This window comes from Mustela lutreola, chromosome 10, assembly GCF_030435805.1.
Source record: "Mustela lutreola isolate mMusLut2 chromosome 10, mMusLut2.pri, whole genome shotgun sequence".
In the NCBI taxonomy this organism is placed as follows: Eukaryota; Metazoa; Chordata; class Mammalia; order Carnivora; family Mustelidae; genus Mustela; species Mustela lutreola.
In genome coordinates this window covers 17964309-17987724 of record NC_081299.1, presented here as the reverse complement: position 1 = coordinate 17987724, position 23416 = coordinate 17964309, and the positions used below count along the sequence as shown (strand labels likewise).

At 38.6% G+C, this 23416-nt stretch overlaps 1 protein-coding gene across 1 annotated transcript in view; it reads right to left on the bottom strand.

The window, feature by feature from the left end:
• CLIC4 (chloride intracellular channel 4) overlaps positions 1-23416 on the bottom strand; it is a 76605-nt gene that overhangs the window by 35616 nt on the left and 17573 nt on the right. Inside the window, exon 2 of the mRNA XM_059138570.1 lies at positions 1291-1400. Within this exon, the coding sequence (XP_058994553.1) occupies positions 1291-1400 (110 nt within the window). The remainder of the gene's footprint in view (positions 1-1290; positions 1401-23416) is intronic.

Below are 23416 nucleotides of genomic sequence, written 5' to 3'. Positions count from 1 at the left end.
TACATTGAGAAACTTCCTTTCTGAGTGCATGTAAGGAGAAAAAAAACAGTAATAGAAGGGTAAAGGCATGAATTATTTCATTCTTACAGCAGCTCTGTCCAAAATGAGGTAGGCAAATCCCTGAAAGAGCCCGCAGTTTGAGCTCTCACTATCCCCAGAGGCTTACCTCTGCATTCCCATACGTAACTGAAGGGGTTCCTGGAAGACTCCATGGCTTATTTTCAATAAATAGATCTTAAGTCTCCAAAAATCTCAAAGAAGTGCACTATCAGCAACTAAAGAATAAAGTGTAAGAAACTGACAGAAGTCCAGGGAATGCCAGCTGAGAACTGGGAACGGGATGACAGCTCCCAGATAACTTGCTTGGTGACACCCAGAGGAATAACACACATGAATTCCACCACGCATCATGTGACAGCCCGTCCACAGTCTTTCCTGGACACTGTTCGTGACTGATTCGCTTAAAATAATAAGCAACAAACCACGTTGCTGCCTTTGTGTCAAGAAGAATACATTTCCACTGCCCAATCCTAGATTTTCTGTTAGTGTAACTGCTCTTAACCCTTGATTTAAGTGTCTTTTTCCCTAATTATGAACGTCCTTCACCTCAAACCTGCTTGCTAAGGAAAAACAGAAGCTCCTGAGTAAACGGAGAGCTTACGCTTTATCAGGGTTCTTCCCAGCCCTCTCCACTTTGGTCTGTTGAGAGCCAGAGACAACTCTTCAATTAGCAAGACCAATCACAGGGCCACAGATAATCACTCTTATTTTACCATATATTTAACCAAATATGGTTAAAATCATATTACAGAAAATTCCCATTATTCCCTGAAAAGCAGAATAAATCAAACAGACCAGAGCAGCATTCACCCTCCTAAAACCCCACTCTTGTCTTCAAGGATCCAGATTATACACACCATGTGTTTGGAACATTCTAAACCAGTAAGCTGTCTGCTTAGAAAGTTCTTCAGAGCTCCATGTTTACACTGGAAAGTCAAAACTGTCCCTGAATCCACACTAAAATTTAGCTCCTGGTACGGCTCTTGAAATTAAAGGTAAACAGTAAGTTCTTAAAAATACTGAGTGCCTAGTAAATGCAATTTACTGACACTGTGAGTTATCTATAATATTTATACAAGTTAAATTTGTCCACAAATCAGCTCAACTTTAATAAATATATTTGTTTCCTTTAGAAAACAAACATATGCAAAGTGAGGAATGGGGAGAGAATCAAACTGAAAACAGTATATACTCAACTTAAGTTGATTTCAAACTGCAACAAAGTCTTACCTCTTCAGGTCCACAGTTGTGACACTAAATACAACTCCTTTGAGCCAAAGAATCATGAAGAGCCTCTGGGAAAAGGGGCAGTTTCCTATGCTTTCACCATCACTGCCAGCCTGGGAAAGAGAAATCAACATTGGAGAAGGTCAAGGTGGTGATACTCAAAACAATACACCTTTTTCTGACTTATACGCAAGGGTTTGAGAAAACAGGAGAAGTTGCACTGTAGAAGGAAGGGTGGAAACTCAGGTCGCTTATTCTGCTCTTTCATTTGCATCCCCCGCCCCATCTTCTTAAAAATGGCCACTCTGTTACAGCACTGTCCTAGAGAACTTTCTGCAATGGTAGAAATGATCTGACCAAATACAGTAGTCATTTATAACGTATAGCTAATAAGCGCTTAAATGTGGCTAATTCCACTGAATTTTTTAATTTGCCTTTTTAATTAATTTTATGAAATGTTAAGTCATTTCCTGTTCTGTGAGACGGTATTTTTTTTTAATAGGGCACCATAAAGGAGAAAACTTGCAGGCTTCCAAAGAGTTAATAAAGTAATCACCAACGCCCACCCATTTAAAAAAATATTCATTATAAAATCCCATATCCTGTTTTACACATTCCTTCAAGGAGCAAGAAAACAAGATATCTTTATTTAAAAAAAAACTATCTGTAACCCTACTTAATATGAATGGAGCAGATGACAACTTCCCCTAGCTCAATGATGAGATAGAATTTTCCTAAAAATCAGGGTGGAACAGATCTTTACTTCTGTCACATATGTCGCCAGTTTACCAAAGGAGGAAGGGGGAAAGCTGGGCACAGGAGCGGGGAAAGCAAGCCAGCATGGTGGAAGAGAACATTCTGACGCATGCTACAGAGCAACACAGCCATCTCCACCACAAAGTCTGTGGAGAAAGCCAAAAATAAAACTTTCAACAGCTCATTCAGAGATGCATGGCTCAAGTTCTGTTTATTATCCTAAAGTAACTCTCAAAATATTCAGAAGCCATTTCAGTAAGATGTTACATTAGTAGAGTTACTAATTCCTAAACTAATAGGGAGACAGGGTGGAGTAAAACAATAAATAAATAAAAGCAGTTACCTGATGAAACATAACTAACAAAATACATGGGCATCAGAAGAGGATCCTAGAACCTTACCCTAAACAGACAGCATGAGAGAGTTACAACTGAATTCATTTTTTTTCTTTTTAATCATTCTTTACCAGAAATGAAACATACAGAGCGAATCACATTAATTCCTAGTACTGCAACTTGCAAAAACTTGACTTCCTAAAGAAGGTCTACTTCTTAAACTCTAATGTGATTAAGAATAATTTAAATTTAAATTTAAATGAGGGTTTCTGGGCCTTATAGCCAGAGATTCTGATTCAGAAGAATTCCTGGGTGGGCCCCAGGAATCCTCGTTTTCTTACAGGCGCCCAAGGAAATCACAAAGCAAAGCATCTGCTCTACACACTGGGAGACACTGGGGTGGGAAGGTCAGGATGAGTCCTTTTTCAAAGTACAAGTCAGTTCATAGTACTAGGTCATCCTACGGTACAAAGTAACTGGAACTCAAAGTTGCTTTTTTGAAGAGGCCGGCCATCCCAGCACCTATAGAACACGGATAACATACAAGTGAGTTTATCACAGATAAGAAAAAGTTAAGATATCATCTTTCTACATAGCTTGATGATTAATATTTTTATACAAGGTTGTGGCCTTAGATACTCAAATCTTATTATCATTCTTGTTTCGTTTTCCCCTCCTGGTATTAACATGCTTAGCAGCAGAAATAGAACAACAAGAAAACGTGTACCAAATTTCAGACTGACTGAAAAAGCAGTAAAGATTGGTAGACAAAGAACAGGTCTGACTCCCCTTGTTCTACTTCATTTATCTGTAGAATGAACCATACTTTCCCAAGATGCCTGTCACAGCAGTGTTAAAATAATTATATTGGTAAAGAATTTGCAATAAAGATATTATATATAGGCACTTGGAAAAACATTAAACCCAAGGCATGCTGGAGAAAAACAGTGACAAGCTACAGATCAAAACCACCACACCACCATTTCCTATGACAGTCTGCAGAGCCTACGCTGGAGTTCAGACAGAAGGATCTTGGGACACGGACGCTACATGAAGACTTAGTCAGGATGCAAATGGCCCCTTTCCTTTCACCCCCCCTTGCCTATAATTTTCTAGGAAATTTTACCAATGTAGTCTCTCAGGCATATCCAAAGCTTGTTGCATATCTCATACCCTCTACAAAACTATTCTTTTACACACACACAAATGAAAGTACGCGTTTTTCAAGATAGATCTGAAAAGCTGCTATTTTAATCAACTACTGCCAAAACTCATGACAATTCAAATAAGAAAAACTGCCAAGTACAAGTTTTTCTGAACTTTTAATAGCATGAGAAGATTAAGAAGTAATAACCAGATAATGTTTTCATCAAATATAGTGAAACTGGAAAGATTCAAATCTCCAGAAGTCGTAAGTCAAAAAACTTCCCCCTTTAATGCATGTTGTCATAATAAAGTTCCATTTCAACATTTCAATAAAATACCACTCCAGGGAAAGGATCAAAAGCATGCTCTTCAATATGAACTACGTCGAACATAACCTATTGGTACAATCAACTGAGGAGGATGTTCTGGCATAGCGGAAAGCATTATACCCTGAAAATCAGGATACCTTATTCTACACCCAGTTTTTTATTATAACAAAAATTAACATGTAGGTATATCTAATAACAGCGCCTAAGAAAAGTATACCTTTAAAAAAAAGAACTTTGCTTTTTACCGCTTTGAACAGTACACTCATTATTTTAAAAGTAATTAAAAACTGAAACCCTTGCAGAAGGTCAGAGCTCCCCTACCTTTGAACCATTCACTAATTGCTTAATCTTCTGGATTTTTATTTTCTGTATATGTACTACTTTTCTCTCTTAAAAATGTGATCACACTATATATAACTTTTTTATGATCTACATCATTTTATTCTCAATTTCATGCAATCACCCCTCTGGAGGCTGTAATGTGCCCTCCAGCATGGTGTCCAAGGGGGCCAAGGAAGGAGCCAGGTGTTTCAACCCTGCCAGCCAGTAAAAGGAAGACCTATTCCTTCCTCCCCACTCGGGGTTGGGGTGGGGGGGTGTCAGAGGAGGCCCAGAATACAGTAGTCAGGACGTTCACAATCAACCAGAGGTACCATCAATGGCGACTACATAGGGAACTGGAACCCCCACCCCCGCCAAGCAGAAATGGTAGCTGCCCCAGGGGTATCAATGGAGGCCACAAGTTACTCATTCTCTATCGGGTTGTAACAAGGCAGTGTCCTTGTCACCCATCTCTCCGCCCACCCTCCTCTAGAGACCTGTCAGAGAAGTCTTATTTGAGTGTTAGAAAAGTTTAAACCAAGCTTAAACAAGATCCAGAGTCTCATAGCATAATATGAAAATGTCCAAGTTTTGATCAAAACTCACTTTTCATACTAAGAACCATAGCAAACTAAATGAAAAACGGCAATCAGTACTGTCGCCATCAGGACGACAGAGATGTTAGAATTTGCTGATTAAGATTTTAAAGCAGCCGTGGTAGAAGTGCCTTAATGAGAAATTATGAACAGCTTGAAACAAGTGAAAACACAGAAAAAAGTCTCAGCAAAGAAAGAGAAGATGTAAAGAAGAACCAGTAGGAAATTCCACAATAAAATAACCGGGGGAAAAAAAAAAAAAAAAGAGCTCACAGCCGAACAGCCAAATGGAAGGGAGACAGGAAAAAATCACTGAACTGGAAGATAAACTAGAAGTGACCTGCTCTACACAGAGAAAAAGCTGACTGAAAATATCAAACTTCCTCTGTATTTCCATAGTTTGAAGTCATCAATCTAACAGTTATTTTTGAAGGCTTCATTTGTGCTATTCATCCAACAATTTCACATGTATAAGTTTATTCTGTAGAAACATTTATACAGATGCCCAGGCAGGAGTACAGTCACAGTTTTTCCCTGTGGTGTGTAAAGTAGAGCAGCTACTGCCTGAGTCTTCTGTCTTAAGCCTACGCTGTCCCTTTCCTGGTCCTCTGGCTAGAGAGAGTGGACTTCTGTTAGAGTGTTGCCTGCACCTTTTGGTGTTTCCAGCTGCCAACTCCTCTAGCTCTGAGTCTGTGATAGATCAGGGCAAAAAAAAAAAAAAAAAACAAATAACTCATCTACTCTGCCTTCCCAGAAGCACAAGTCTCTCAGACATATTAAATTTAGAAAGCAAAATTTAAAATGTAGAAAATGAGGTATATCCATACAGTGGAATAGTATTCAATAACAAAAAGCAATGAGGTATTTTGATATATGCTAGAAATTGGATGAACTTTGAAAAAATATGCTAAATAAAGAAAATAAAATCACAGGACACAATTCCATTTATATGAAATGTCCAAAATAGGCAAATCCACAGAGATAGAAAGTAGATTAGTAGTTACCTACTTAGGGCTTTTGTGGGGCAGGAAGGAAAGGTTTGGGAATGACTGCTAACAAGTACAGGGATTTCCTCTGAAGTGCTAAAAATGTTCTAACATTGGACTGTGGTGATGGCTGTACAGCTTTGTGAATACACTAAAAATCACTGAACCGTACATTTTAAATGGACACATTATATGATATATGAATCATATCTCAATAAAGCCGTTTTAAATATACAGGCACAAATTACAAGTATAAATATACACATACTAGACATAAAGGATCAATCCTCGCATTCATTTAGGTTTTGTTCTTCTAAAAGGGGCAGTTTTGTTTAACTTGCTATCGGAGGTTTCTCTCACCCTTCTCCCTCCAGGCCTCTGTTGTAATTCCTGAATTGCCTAATACCAGTATTTAATCAGAAACTGCCAGATTAACTCTTACCTTGCTGAAGAGGGGTCAGTGGCAGATGCCATAAATATTTTAATGTTTTACTAATTCAGGGTTAAGGAATGGCTCACTTAGAAAACCTAGTTTAATCAGTTGCTAGAACAGTCATTTTAAAATACCCAAGAAGGTGAGCTTGAACTTCGTTCCTCTCTATTTCTTTGTGTTTAAGGGACTGGTGGGGGGGGGGGGGGCAGGGGTGATGGTTGACTAGGGTAAGAAAGACAAGCCTGGGACCTGAAGGTAAAAATGGGCTCCTGACCATTAAATTATTTTCTTTGACACATTTGCTAGGGAATGCACACAACAACATGCCGCCAAAAGAATAAACTTAAAAGCTTTAAGGCTTCATTTACCTTTAGTGTGGATCCTATTTCATTTAGCTGTCTGAATACACAAAATGGCTTGCGCTGACTTCGATTAAAAGTCTCAAAACAACATGATAAATAGGCAAAAATCACCTCCTTTCTACTACTCATTTCTTCAGTTTTTCCTAACTACATGCCAGGACCATGTAGGTCCTCAGGTTCAATAAGCCATCGTCCTTCCACGGGCTCTGCAGAGCATGAAGGAAACAAGGCTGAGAATCAGACTCAGAGGATTGGAATCCTGACCTCATTACTTATTAGATGCGTAATCTTCAGTCAATTACTTAACATCTGTGAAACTTGACTTCCTACACCACGTTACTAGGGGGTCAAATCAGTTAGGGTACACACAGCTCCTGGCATATGGGAAGAGTTTAGTAAACGTTACTGGACTATAAAGATGCTTCAGGCACAGAACTCCAGGCCTAACGATGCGCTCTTCAGTTCATGCGCTTAGTCATTAGAATCCCTACTTTATTCTTCCAAAAAATAAGAAAGGGGAAAGAACTGTGGAACTAATCCCAAAAATGGAGCCAAAGGATACATGGCGGAGCATTTACTATATCCCAAGCTCTGGTGATGTAAATAAAATACAGCCAACGGCAGGGCATGAGAAAGACCTCAGATGCTACCATTTTCTGGTTTAGTACCACCGGGCCCTTGAGTCTACTCTCCAGGTTTGGTTCTATGCAATTTACGGAAGAACAGATTTGTGTGAAATGACAGGAGGATACCCAGCTACAAGGGTTAGCTGAAACTGCAGGCTAGGCTATTTGAGCTCCACATAAAACATTTACCTTACTGAAAAGGAATGCTCTACTCTCCCCAAACAAGCTCTTCACATGTATTCATCTAGTTCATCCTTATATATTTTGACTCAGCAGAGGAAGGTGGTTAACTAAGAGCCACACCCACAGAATGCCACCACTTCCTAGCTGTGTGACTTTGAAAAAGTGATTCAGCCTCTCTGGGCCCAGTTTTCCTCTTCCACAAAATAGCAACAATAAGATGACCTACCTAGTTGGACTGCTGATGGGAACCAAAGGAGTTAACAAATACAGGGGCTTAGAACCCTTTCACACTTTTTGATATTTGTACTACGCACATGAATCTTTCATTTCAAAAAAATAAAAAATAAAAAATAAAACGCAAGCAAACAAAAGTCTTCCACCCCAAACATATGAATAATGTGAAACAAAAGTGACAGGGGCAGCTGGGTGGCTCAGTCGGTTAAGTGTCTGCCTTCAGCTCAGTTCACAATCGCAGGGTCTTGGAATCTAGCCCCATATCAGGCTCCCTGCTCCCTCCCACCCCCACGTACGTGTACACACACACACACACTCCCTCTAAAATAAATAAATCTAGGGGCGCCTGGGTGGCTCAGTGGGTTAAGACGCTGCCTTCGACTCAGGTCATGATCTCAGGGTCCTGGGATAGAGTCCCGCATTGGGCTCTCTGCTCAGCAGGGAGCCTGCTTCCTCCTCTCTCTCTCTCTGCCTGCCTCTCTGCCTACTTGTGATCTCTGTCAAATAAATAAATAAAATCTTAAAAAAAATTTAAAATAAAATAAAATAAATAAATCTTTAATAAATACAAAATTAAAATAAAATACTGATTACCAGGCCTCACCTCCAGACATCTGGATTCAGTATGTCTTTGGTGGGGTCCAGGAGTCTGCATTTTTAACAAGCACTTCAAGCAATTCTAATTCTGATGCATTTGGTGGACAGACTACACTTTGGTAAATACTTACACAGAGGAAAAATATGCCAAAAATAAAGACTGGAAAGTTTACTCCACAGTCAGACTTTGAACTTGAATTCCTCGTGATGCCTTCCGGACTCTGCTCTTTGTAGACCAGCAACCCGGTCACCATTCGTTAGACACAGTTTTGGTAAATAACAGCCTCCTCTCTTACTTTAAAGGAATACTACTCTATCTGTCCTCAATGCAGGATATATCGAAACTTAAACCAAAGGAACCTAAAAGCCCTTAAAACTTAGACACTCAAGGGCACCTGGCTGGCTCAGTCAGTTAAGCCATTGGCTAAGGGACCGACTCTTAGTTTAGGCTCAGGTCATGATCTGAAGGTCTTGGGATTGAGCCCCACTTGGGGCTCCATGTTTGGTGGGAGAGGCTTCTCTCCTTTCTCCCTCTGCTCCTCCCCTCCTCCCCCAGCCTGTACTCTGTCTCGCTTGCTCAAATAAAAATCTAATGACAAAACAAAAACACCTAGACACTCAAAATCAAGACCATTCTTATTTATACAAACTAAGAAGCAGAAGCAAAACAATGTAACAATAACCATTCTAAGGGCTTATCTTACTGCCAAATATAATGTTAAGGACATTATGGTGACAAAGATCCCTCTGTAGATCAAGTCTTTTATTCTGTGGGATGGTTGTAACTGGTTTAGAAGAACAATTACAAATTTTAATTATTATATTACTAAATGATTGGACTTGTCAGGAGAAAAAAAAAGATTCTTCTGTGATGTTAGGGACATGGACCAACACCTGACTTGAAAAACAGACTGGATTTTCCACTTAGAAACCATGGAACTTTACACTTGGGTAAGTCACCTAAGCATTTTGGCCTTTTAGTTTTCTCTTCTGGAAGGGCAGCAGGGGTGGGGGAGTGGTCTGGGGAAAGAGGTGGGGGGTTGAAGATTGCTTTACAGAAGCTGGTAACTATAATTTTGTGATACCAGATACATATTCCTAATCTTAGGGAATACAGTGTGTGCAACTTCAAAAGAAAGAGCAAATAATAAAGTGAATGGGGTAATGTGTTAATAGGTAAACTGGGTGGTTTCTGTACTGTTCTTATTCTTACAACTTGAAAGTGTAAAATTATTTCCAAATTACTAGTTTTTATATTCATCTAATTTCCACTTCTGTATGAATAGTTTCTAATTATAACTCATTTTTACTGTACCAGTTATATATTATCTCCAAGGACAGATAAAAAAATCAGTATTTTTAAATTAAAATTTTTTATATTTCTTAATCATCCATCAACCATGTAAGGCCCTACCTACACTAAATATTGGAGATCAGTGATGAATAAGAAAAGGCATGGTTCCCACCTTTGTATTACCTATGTTCTACAAAGTTAAATCTGAGTAATTTAAGAATATGAAAACACACTAAAAATGAAACTCAATATAAGATACAGTATAACTCAAAGTACATTCCCCATCTGGGGCACCTGGCTGGCGCAGTCAGTGAAGCATGTGACTCTTGATCTCGGGGTTCTGAGTTTGAGCCCCATGTTGGGTGTAGAGATTACTTGGAAATAAAACCTAAAAAAAAAAAGAAGCCACATTTCCCAACAACTGAAATAACACTTTAATATTTTCTCGAAAGTGTCATAAATATCCCCCAATAAATCACGCTTTTGAGAGTTTCAGTTTTAAGAGTTTGCCATGGCTCCTCCTCTGAGTTAGTAATTCAGCTGTTAACAGGAAACTCAATGTTATCTTGCTTTAGTCTTAATCACCAAACTGAGGAATCATTCAAAACTATTCAAATATATGTCCTTTCACTTTACTTTATTTTCAAATATAAAAAAAGGAAAGAGCAACTAAAAGTATAAGACAAAGATAACTGTGCTTAACCATATAAAATAAAATTTATAGTAATTACTATAGTCATCAAGACTCAAGGTTACTTGAAGACTGTTGGAGGAAATCACTAAAATACACAAATTAGCCCACAATTTAGTCTTAGCTAAATGTCCTGTTTTAGCGATACAGCTCTGTTTTTTAAGCTTCTTCCACCTACAACTGTAGATAATTAAACCTGTCGAGAATGTGAAAGAATTCATTTTCCTGTAGTTTCTCAGTTCTGTTTCCATTAGTAAATGACCAAATTATGATTCAGTAACCTAATGCAGCTGAGAATTGAACTAACTATAAAAAGAAGCCTGTAAACATGTACAATAGTCTTTAAAATTAGATCTTTGCAAAAGTTCTCACTTCTCCTTTCCCAAGATGACTCCCCCACCCACGTCCTTGAGGACCCTGTACCATGATTCCATTATCCCCTCCCATCTGTCCTGTACAATGGGCCACATGAACCTGGACACTTCTGTGACTCAAATCTCCTTTTCTCCCACAGAAATACCCACTGCTGTCCCTGTCCTTCAGGTGAAGTTCAAGCCTCACCTCAAAGAAACCTTTCTAGATCACTGTGGCCCAAACCAGTCACATGTCCGCTCAACTTCTACTCTGGCTTCTCAGAATCGGAGATCAACACAAATCATCAGAAGATCTTGCGAGGATGCAACTTCTGATTCAGTAGATCTAGGGTGGAGCTCAAGATTCTGCCTCTACAAACTTCAAGCAACAGCAAGCCTGTGCCACTTATTTAACAATTAATATTCAGTTGTCTTGTGATCTCTTAAATGGTTACGGTGTATTATTACTTTACTGTTTATATCCCTGCACTGTATCTCCTGGGCTAGACTGTCACTTCACTGTGATGGCATACATTTTTTTTTTTTAACCTTCCCATAAGACCTCATCTGCTGCAGATGCCTTACTACGTATTAGCTTTCTATTGATTGCTAACAATGAAAGCCTCAGGAGTTACAAAAAACTCCAGGTGATCACTACAGGGAAAAAAAAAAAAAAAAGGCAAACCTTTCAGATTAAGGCTTCTCAAAAATTTAAATTAGTTCTCCAGGTGAACTTGGAACAGAGCTAACAAACCACAGAAGCCACTATAACAAACTCTGAGAGTTGCCTGCCCAACACTCATTCTCCCACTTTTTATTGCTGCTAGAACTCCCACTTTTGATCTGTTCACCCTTCCTCAAGGGACACAATGTGTGATGACCCAATCTCCAAAGGTGGAATTAATCTGGACTGATTCTAAGTCTAAGTCAGCCATGATAGTTCCATTCCTCTTGCCAGTGATAAGCAGCAAGACTCGGTGATGAGATCCAGTCCCAGTCTTTGCTCTTAAGACAAAGATTCCAGAGGAGGAAATCCTTGGATGTGAATGAAACCTGCGGCTGCTGTGGCCAATGTGACTGAAGCCAGAGGCTGCACCCAACACCAAAAAACAACAGAGCCAAGAGAATTGCAAAGAAGGGAGCCCAACCCAGATCTATTTCATATTATATATGTTTCCTTGGTAGCTAAAGACAATTTGAGGTAGAGTTTTCTGTTTTGCACAATCATAAATCATCCTCACCATGTATCTCCAGTTATGAGTAGCAGGAAGAATAAAAACATTTATTCGGTAAAGAAAGAAAAAACACAGTTCTCAACATAAGTTAAAGGAGATAGAATAGCCACTCGGGGCTCAGGTTTGCTTATAATTAATTCTATTTTCTACAGACTGCCATTTAGACTTTGCTCTGGAATTTCAGTGGGCTGGGTAGCTCTTGCCACTGATGTTCAAGCTATGGGCTCTCTTCCTCATTTATGGGACAGCTCCCAGAAACAGGAACCCCTTGCCCAGGATCCAGGCATATTTATTCCACACACAACATATACTTACTGAGGACCTCCTGCCTCCTGTCTCCCAAACACTGGGAGTTGGCACTGGAGAAACAACTGTCAGATAAGACCTGACACCTCATGAAATTTAGATTTTTATGGAATAAACAGATAATATATCAATTTTAAAACATATACTATAGTAAGTGCCAAAAGCAAAACAAAGTAAGAATAAGGATAAGGAGCACCTACTTTAGAGAAGATGACATAAAAGATCTCTTAGACCTAAAGAATGAGAAGGAGTCAGCTGTGCAAGAGCCAGCGTGAGTACGAGAGAAAGCACTATTGGCAGGGGCCAGATCATGAAAGATCTTCCAGACCAAATTAAGGAATTTGAATTTTATGCTTACAGAGGGAACATTTACTCACTTATTTAAGAAATGTTCACCAAGTGCCTACCGTACAGAAGGAAATCATTTAATACAATGGTTAACAACAAGGACTCTGGAAGCAGTGTCTTCTTTGATATTCTACCTAACCTACTGTGTGATGCCTGGTACACTACTTAAGCTCTCTGGGATTTTGTTTCCTTATATGTAAAATGGGGATTACCTACTTCATAGTCAGGAAATTAAATGAGTTAATAGGACAATCTCTTGAAATACTGCCCAGCATCTGGTTAAATGCTCAGTAAAAAGTATGTGCTAAGTAGAGAACAATTTCACGACTTCATTGAGCCTGGGGGAAATGCCAGAGAATGGGGTAATGGGATACCACTGAAGGGCAGGGGCATATGAGGGCAAAATCCAACTTCCATTTTAAGACAATAAATAATAACACTTGCTACCATATGGAGAACAGGCTGCGGACATGGAGCTGGCAAAGAATGTACACTGGGAGACTTGGAATGTGGCTTGAATTTGAGGCAATGCAATTAGAAAGAAATGCATGGGTTAAATTGAATTGGGAGGGTACAATCCTAAAGACTTGTGAGGATGTGAGGATTTACATGTGGAAAGTGAAGGAAAGAAAGAAACCAACCCCCAGATTACTGGTTTGAGCAACTGGGTAAAGGAGAGCCTCAAGACAGGGGTGGCGGGGCGCCTGGGTGGCTCAGTTGAGTAAGTGACTGCCTTCAGCTCTGGTCATGAGCTGGAATCCCGGGATCAAGTCTTGGGTCGGGCTCCCAGCTCCACAGGGAGTCTGCTTCTCCCTCTGACCTTCTCCCCTTCTCATGCTCCCTCTCTCACTCTCTTTCTCAAATAAATAAAGAAAATCTTTAAAAAAAAAAAAAAAACACAGGGGTCAGGGTATGCCTATACTCTGCTGGATAACAGAGAAATCCCTTCAAAAGATAACCATACAACTACCCCCTTGACTTAAAACCAGTTCTTAAGTGTGAAAGGCTACAAACCAAAATTGATATTGTTGACCCCACGACATACGTTAGGAGAGGTGGGGACAGTATTAACTTTATATACCTCTGTACTGTTTTGCTTTTCCTTTTTTTTTTTTTTTTGGTGGGCAGAGGATTTAAGAAAATTATAAAAGAAGATAAATGTTCAAAATGTTTACACATGGGGGCGCCTGGGTGGCTCAGTGGGTTGAGCCTCTGCCTTCCGCTCAGGTCATGATCTCAGGGTCCTGGAATCGAGCCCTGCATCAGGCTCTCCGCTCAGCAGGGAGCCTGCTTCCCCACTCTCTCTCTGCCTGCCTCTCTGCCTACTTGTGATCTGTCTGTCAAATAAATAAATAAAATCTTTAAAAAAAAAAAATGTTTACACATGACAATCTTATTCCTGTCCTTAACCACTGCCAAGATACTAAACTGCTTAAAGATGACAGAACTTCTTTAGAATTCTTCATACTGCTTGAAAAAATGCTGAATGCAAAGTAATCACTCAAAAATGACTAGCTTAAATAAAGTAGGGAATGAATGACAGTTGAGAAAGATTCTATTGAGTATTTTTGTACTGTTACATACTTGAAACATAAGCTGAAAATGAAAACAAACACTCTAATCTATACTCAAATAAAATCTGAAATGTCTCAGCTAGAGTTGTTTGTTAAAACAAAGTGTCAGATATACAATGACCAGACTTTCCATCTAAGCACAACAGAACCATAACAAAAACAAGTTCTGCCAGAATGTTTAAGTTATATTCACCCATCAAAAGCCTAAGGAGGAACAAAGTTTCTTATATCTTTGGAGCAAATTATATGTCATATATAATTAAAAATACTGACTGACAATAAAGGAAAAAAAAGATAACCAAAAGTAGAACCCTTTTCTTCTGCCTGGATCAACCTTGATTCTACTCTCTATGGGAATCAAATACAACAAATGAAAATGTCACCAAAGTGGCCTAGAAACAAGTTAACAGCTACTGTTTAATTCAGCAGTTTACTTCTCACTTGATATGCACTATTATGAAAATGTTTTATATATGTTAATCCTCACAATAACCATAAGAAGTTAGATACTGTTTCCCTCATATTTTGGATAAGGAAACAGATTTTTTTTTAATCAGATAAAGTGAGGAATTATTTTTAAAGATTTTATTGATTTATTTGACAGAGAAATCACAAGTAGGCAGAGCAGCAGGTGGGGGTGGGGGGAGCAGGCTCCCCGACCAGCAGAGAGCCTGACCCAGGGCTCAATCCCAGGACCCTGGGATCATGACCTGAGTGGAAGGCAGAGGCTTAACCCACTGAGCCACCCAGGTGCCCCAGGAAACAGATTTTAAAGCCGCCTTAGGAACCTGCCTTAGGTCATACAACTGAGGAGCAGGAGAACTGAAGTCTGATGTCTGATGTCCATTCTATCAATCACTTTTACAATTTCTTACACCAAGGTGAGAAAGAGATGCTGAATCTTACCTGCCTAATCTCATGATTTTATGGTACAACCACCAAGTAAGATAAATTACATGAACTACATTCAATATAAAGTAATCTACAAATGTTATTTCAAAATTTTTAGTAGCCAGATTTTTTTAAAAGTAAAAAAGAAACAGGTGAGATTAATTTAAATATTTAATTCTATATATCTAAAATACCATAATTTCAGGGCACCTAGGTGGCTCAGTTGGTTAAGCGTCTGCCTTTGGCTCTGGTTATGATCCCAGAGTCCTGGGATCAAGCCCCACATTGGGCTCCCTTCTCAACGGGGAGTCTGCTTCTCTCTCTCCTCTGCCTGCCTCTTCCCCTGCTTGTGTTTTCTCTCGCTCTTCTCCCTCTTCCTCTGCCTGCCGCTTCCCTGCTTGTGCTCTCTTTCTCTCAAATAAATAAAATCTTTAAAAAGAAAAATAAGAAAAGGGGCACCTGGGTGGCTCAGTCAGTTAAGTGTCTGCCTTCAGTTCAGGTCATGATCCCAGGGTCCTGGGATCAAGCCCTACATCAGGTTCCCTGCTCAGCAGGAAGCCTGCTTCTCCCTCTCCCACTCCCCCTGCTTGTGTTCCCTCTCTCGCTGTGCCTATATCAAATAAATAAATTTTAAAATCTTTAAAAAAATAAAGTATCATAATTTCAACATGTAATTGACATGAAAAATAACTACATTCTTTGTACTAAATCTTTGAAATCTGAAGGTCGTATACCTGGACTCATCAACTTGACATTTAAGCTCTCAGGAAAGATTTAGTCTTATTCCACATTTATTTGAACAAGTTTGTCTGGCTTACCAAACTACAACAGATTACAACAGAAAAGTAGGGGCTGCATCAACAGAGCTAAGCTGGCAAGGGAAGAAATTACACACACACACACACACACACACACACACATCTCACACATGCACACACACAAAACAGATCTAGATCCAAAAAGCATAACAGTTGAGGCCACTTAGCAGAAGGGCAAAAATAGTCTTCCATACCTCAACAGTTCCCCAGGTCATTGCCACATTACAGAATTCATCAGAATGCTGGCATTAATCGGCAGTTAAATTCAGCATTTTAAGAAGTCAAGGAAGCATTAATATATTTTGGAAATATTTTCATTTAGGGGCACCTGGGTAGCTCTGACTTTAGCTCAGATCATGATCTTGGAGTCCCAGGATTGAGCCCCTCTTCAGGCTCTGTGCTCAGTGGGTAGTCTGCCTGTCCCTCTCCCCACCTCCTGCTGCCCCTCCCCCCAACTCATGAGCTCGATCACACTCAGGTGCGTGCTCTCTCTCTCTCTCTCTCTCTCAAATAAAGAAAATCTTTAAAAAAATTTTTTTTCATCTAAAATCAGTTTAAGAACTCTCTGTACTGCCTTTGCAATTTTCCCATAAATCTAAAACCATTCTAAAATTATAAGGTCAACTTTTAAAAAACAATGCAAGGGGCACCTGGCTGGCTCAGTTGGTTGAGCATATGACTCTTGATCACAGGGTTGCGAGTTTAGGCCCCACACTAGGTACAGAACTTACTTTTAAAATCTTTGTAGAAAGTAAAAGCAAATGAACAATTTGAGATTTCTGGTATGGCAAAAAAGTTCCCAATGATCGATCCTCTGCCCGCCTAACAAGAATAACTCCTAGACCAAAGCAACCATTTGACGGCACTGGTGAGTAAACAAAAGCAGGCAAATGTTGGAAGGGACGAACTGACATTTGGAAGAAGGGGAAAATGCTGGACAACTTTCCCAATGTTTATCTTTTCATCTTGTGCCATGCAGGGCAACTAAAATTCCAATGGAAAATTCACAGTTCTGCTGGTTTGAAGAACAGCACTCAGAGCAACCATTGCCGCTGGAAAATAAAGTAGAAGACCATAAAAAAGAGAGTGAAAGACAGGAGTCCTAAAATCTGAATAAAACTCTGCCCAAGTCTCTAGCTGATCCCTGACATACATAAGCACAGTACAGATTCCAGGCAGGACAGCTAAAAGGACTGAACTGAAATCTGAGATGCCACCACCACAGGGGCAAGAGTGCTGCAGTTTGAGTTCAGCTGACTTAATTACCTGCTTTAAAAAAAAAAAAAAAAAAAAAAGAGTAGCAAAATCAATACTCTTCAGAAGAACATAACAAAATCCAAAGATTCTACAACTTGTCACTCACAATATCCAGAATACAATCCAAAGCATTCTCCACAGGAAGAAACAGGAAAACACAACCCATTCTCAAAAGAAAAAATAATCAAGGAAACACATCTTCTGCTGACCCAAACACTGTAATTTGCAAGAAAGGACTTTCAAGCAGTTATTATAACTATGCTCAAGAACATAAAAGAAATATATGCTCAGGGCACCTGGGTGGCTCAGTTGGTTAAGCATCTTACTTTTAATTTTGGCTCAGGTCATAATCTCAGAGTTGTGAGATCAAGCCCCATATCAGTGTGCACCCAGCACACTGGGTCTGCTTCTCTTCCTCTCCCTCTGTTCCTCTCCCCTCACTCATCCCCAGCACACTCTCTCTTGCTCTCTAAAACAAACAAATAAATAAATACTCTTTTAAATAAATAAATAAATCTAAATAGATAAATCTTAACCAAATTACTAAAAAAAAGAAATATATGCTCTTTATGATTAGTTACTTGCACTCTGCTCACATACAAAAAATATATCTTTAACTTTTTCATTGTCTAAGACTCATTCTTTTAACATCTTCTAACCAAAGATAAATTCATTAGCTTCCAGAGTTTTCCTTTATCAGCCAAAGACAAATACACTGGGGGAGCAGGGGGTAAAATTCTTATGCAAGTCAAAGCCCAGCAGCCACTTTCCCTAAGGGTAGTTTAAAAATATACACGCTGTACTATAAACTAGACTCAGAAAAAGACCTAGGATGAAAGAAAACTTCCTTACCAATCTGTGTTTATGGCAGCTACCCGGTTTTAGTAGATGAGAGGTATTTCTCTTCATCAACAAGTTCCCAGATATAGATATTCCACTAAGCGTTCAGCCACAGGACCAAAATTCCAAATTCTCCCTTTATAAAAAATCTAAATTCTCCAGGAAGTTTTTTTTTCAAGAGTTTACACTTTAGGTAAACAAAATCAAAATAAAGAATTCAGAGGATAAACAAGATATGGGAGCAACTCTAAAAACGTAATTACATGACATGGTTATGCACAGAGAATCAGCTATAAAGACACACATCACAGTACTGTTTAATAGGTAAATTTTTGATCTGTAAATAACTAAGAACAGTGGATTAACAAGAACAATGAACAATGAAAAACTACAGTCATAAAAATGTATAGAATCACAGGTATCGGCACCAAACAAACATAAAATGCTATAGAATTTTAATATAAAATATTATCAGTCAATAAACATAGGAAAGAGTGAATTTTTCTCTGGTATTTTATTTTGGATTATCTATGTTTATTAAAATATATTTACAAAAAAATTTCTTAAATAACATCCTCAACAATGTACTGCAGCTGTGAAAAGATAACATTTAGAGTTCTTAGCTGGTCTAAAATAAATTTCAAATATCTGAACAGTACAAGATGTATGTTTATTACTGAAATGCTTACTTGCTATTTCAACACACAGGGGCCTTAAATATGAAAAATAGGCAAATTCTAACCTAGAAAAAATAGTTCTGTATCTGTCTTATTTTAGACACAACAAACAAAATCTTCCCTTTATTTTTCAGGTAGTTCATTTGAAAAATAAAACATTTCCAGTCCAAGAATTCACTCTTGAAATATTCTTCATTTCATTGACAAACTGCATTATCACTGAGAATTTTTATTACTTCCATTTACATTTTTTTTCTAATAAACTGCATCTAATTATGAATTTAATTATCTGGATATGACTTTTAAATAACAAGTCTCAATTTTCTGTCTGGACCTAAACACCCATGACTAAGGCTACTTAGGTACATTAAAATATATCTGGACTAGACTGGACATTAGTTCTAAGAAACACACCCACTTTATACATGAGAACAACTACTTGAACCTGGTCTTCCAGTTATGTAATTTGAAGATTCTAGACCTCTAAACCCATCTGTTATTAAGTTTGGATCAATGGCTATCTAGTGAGCACCAGACATAAAACCCAAATTACATGTCTCCAGTTCAATAACTGAATACTATTTTTATCTCTGGTGTTTTACTATGAGGCAATACAGAAGCCAACACCAAAAACAGCCTTAAGACTCTCTTACATGCATCTGTCCCCAGACTTCACATATCAATTTGCCCCAAAACTCTAATAGACATTTACTCAATTACTGAGCTTTCTACTAGGTAATGAGATTATGTTGGGTGGAAAATATAAAAGATGAAGAAAATAGTCCCTGATCCCTGATCTCCTAGAATTTACACTCTGGCCTGAAACAAAGAAAGGATGAGAAATGATTCAGATGAACAGCAGAATAGGCAAAAGCACAAAGCTCCAGACAAAGAGTGGGAAGGATTTGCTCTGCGGAGGGAGCATCAAGGTCAGAGAAGGAGCTAAAACTTCGGAGAGCATTAGTTTTCTTGAACTAAAACCCCTGAAATTATATGTTAAGCTAAACTTCTTACAGAATTGGGGGTACTCCAAAAGATTTAGAGTAAAATATACCATAAAGGTATATAGTTCTTCTCTTCAGAAACATAGCACAGTCCTAAGTGCCTGAACACTCTGGCAAGCTTGCAAAGAGCTCTGAGGAGCTCAAAAGCTGAAAACAGTGGTTGTCAGTAAGAGTATTCCAGGGGGCTTTTAAGAGTTCTTATTTGAGAACAAGTGTTTTGGCCAGAAACAGATTTATTCCTTCATTCTGTTCTACAGTATCTGTGACCAACCCATCAGAAGAGTCCTATTACCACTTGACCACACTGAAATCTGACTTCATGGTTAAAAAGTGAAAAAAAGACAAGAAAATGCTAATCTCACAAAAGACAAAAGCAATCTAGTCTCACGCAGTAAAGATACAAGTGAAAAAAGATGTAGGGATAAAACCACCTTAAAAAAGAGAGAGAAGAAGACCAAATGACAGAGAATAAAGAAGCTGATCAAAAGAGGGACAAACAGCTACTGGACCACGAGGGGAGAATTCGAGAGATAAGTGACACCATAAGACGAAACAACATTAGAATAATTGGGATTCCAGAAGAAGAAGAAAGTGAGAGGGGAGCAGAAGGTATACTGGAGAGAATTATTGGGGAGAATTTCCCCAATATGGCAAAGGGAACGAGCATCAAAATTCAGGAGGTTCAGAGAATGCCCCTCAAAATCAATAAGAATAGGCCCACACCCCGTCACCTAATAGTAAAATTTACAAGTCTCAATGACAAAGAGAAAATCCTGAAAGCAGCCCGGGAAAAGAAGTCTGTAACATACAATGGTAAAAATATTAGATTGGCAGCTGACTTATCCACAGAGACCTGGCAGGCCAGAAAGAGCTGGCATGATATTTTCAGAGCACTAAACGAGAAAAACATGCAGCCAAGAATACTATATCCAGCTAGGCTATCATTGAAAATAGAAGGAGAGATTAAAAGCTTCCAGGACAAACAACAACTGAAAGAATTTGCAAATACCAAACCAGCTCTACAGGAAATCTTGAAAGGGGTCCTCTAAGCAAAGAGAGAGCCTACAAGTGGTAGATCAGAAAGGAACAGAGACCATATACAGTAACAGTCACCTTACAGGCAATACAATGGCACTAAATTCATATCTCTCAATAGTTACCCTGAATGTGAATGGGCTAAATGCCCCTGTCAAAAGACACAGGGTATCAGAATGGATAAAAAAACAAAACCCATCTATATGTTGCCTCCAAGAAACACATTTTAAGCCCGAAGACACCTCCAGATTTAAAGTGAGGGGGTGGAAAAGAATTTACCATGCTAATGGACATCAGAAGAAAGCAGGAGTGGCAATCCTTATATCAGATCAATTAGATTTTAAGCCAAAGACTATAATAAGAGATGAGGAAGGACACTATATCATACTCAAAGGGTCTGTCCAACAAGAAGATTTAACAATTTTAAATATCTATGCCCCCAATGTGGGAGCAGCCAACTATATAAACCAATTAATAACAAAATCAAAGAAACACATCAACAATAATACAATGATAGTAGGGGACTTTAACACTCCCCTCACTGAAATGGACAGGTCATCCAAGCAAAAGATCAGCAAGGATATAAAGGCCTTAAATGACACACTGGACCAGATGGACATCACAGATATATTCAGAATATTTCATCCCAAAGCAACAGAATACACATTCTTCTCTAGTGCACATGGAACATTCTCCAGAATAGATCACATCCTCGGTCCTAAATCAGGACTCAACCGGTATCAAAAGATTGGGATCATTCCCTGCATATTTTCAGACCACAATGCTCTAAAGCTAGAACTCAACCACAAAAGGAAGTTTGGAAAGAACCCAAATACATGGAGACTAAACAGTATCCTTCTAAAGAATGAATGGGTCAACCGGGAAATTAAAGAAGAATTGAAAAAAATCATGGAAACAAATGATAATGAAAACACAACGGTTCAAAATCTGTGGGACACAACAAAGGCAGTCCTGAGAGGAAAATATATAGCGGTACAAGCCTTTCTCAAGAAACAAGAAAGGTCTCAGGTACACAACCTAACCCTACACCTAAAGGAGCTGGAGAAAGAACAAGAAAGAAACCCTAAGCCCAGCAGGAGAAGAGAAATCATAAAGATCAGAGCAGAAATCAATGAAATAGAAACCAAAAAAACAATAGAACAAATCAACGAAACTAGGAGCTGGTTCTTTGAAAGAATTAATAAAATTGATAAACCCCTGGCCCGACTTATCAAAAAGAAAAGAGAAAGGGCCCAAATAAATAAAATCATGAATGAAAGAGGAGAGATCACAACTAACACCAAAGAAATACAAAGTATTATAAGAACATACTATGAGCAACTCTACGGCAATAAATTTGACAATCTGGAAGAAATGGATGCATTCCTGGAGACAAATAAACTACCGCAACTGAACCAGGAAGAAATAGAAAGCCTGAACAGACCCATAACCAGTAAGGAGATTGAAACAGTCATTAAAAATCTCCAAACAAACAAAAGCCCAGGGCCAGACGGCTTCCCGGGGGAATTCTACCAAACATTTAAAGAAGAACTAATTCCTATTCTCCTGAAACTGTTCCAAAAAATAGAAATGGAAGGAAAACTTCCAAACTCATTTTATGAGGCCAGCATCACCTTGATCCCAAAACCAGACAAGGATCCCACCAAAAAAGAGAGCTATAGACCGATATCCTTGATGAACACAGATGCGAAAATACTCAACAAAATACTAGCCAATAGGATTCAACAGTACATTAAAAAGATTATTCACCACGACCAAGTGGGATTTACTCCAGGGCTGCAAGGTTGGTTCAACATCCGCAAATCAGTCAATGTGATACAACACATCAATAAAAGTAAGAACAAGAACCATATGATACTCTCAATAGATGCTGAAAAAGCATTTGACAAAGTACAACATCCCTTCCTGATCAAAACTCTTCAAAGTGTAGGGATAGAGGGCACATACCTCAATATCATCAAAGCCATCTATGAAAAACCCACCGCAAATATCATTCTCAATGGAGAAAAACTGAAAGCTTTTCCGCTAAGGTCAGGAACACGGCAGGGATGTCCATTATCACCACTGCTATTCAACATCGTACTAGAGGTCCTAGCCTCAGCAATCAGACAACAAAAGGAAATTAAAGGCATCCAAATCGGCAAAGAAGAAGTCAAATTATCACTCTTCGCAGATGATATGATACTATATGTGGAAAACCCAAAAGACTGCACTCCAAAACTGCTAGAACTTATACAGGAATTCAGTAAAGTGTCAGGATATAAAATCAATGCACAGAAATCAGTTGCATTTCTCTACACCAACAGCAAGACAGAAGAAAGAGATATTAAGGAGTCAATCCCATTTACAATTGCATCCAAAACCATAAGATACCTAGGAATAAACCTAACCAAAGAGACACAGAATCTATACTCAGAAAACTATAAAGTACTCATGAAAGAAATTGAGGAAGACACAAAGAAATGGATAAATGTTCCATGCTCCTGGATTGGAAGAATAAATATTGTGAAAATGTCTATGCTACCTAAAGCAATCTACACATTTAATGCAATTCCTATCAAAGTACCATCCATCTTTTTCAAAGAAATGGAACAAATAATTCTAAAATTTATATGGAACCAGAAAAGACCTCGAATAGCCAAAGGGATATTGAAAAAGAAAGCCAACGTTGGTGGCATCACAATTCCGGACTTCAAGCTCTATTACAAAGCTGTCATCATCAAGACAGCATGGTACTGGCACAAAAACAGACACATAGATCAATGGAACAGAATAGAGAGCCCAGAAATAGACCCTCAAATCTATGGTCAACTAATCTTCGACAAAGCAGGAAAGAATGTCCAATGGAAAAAAGACAGCCTTTTCAATAAATGGTGCTGGG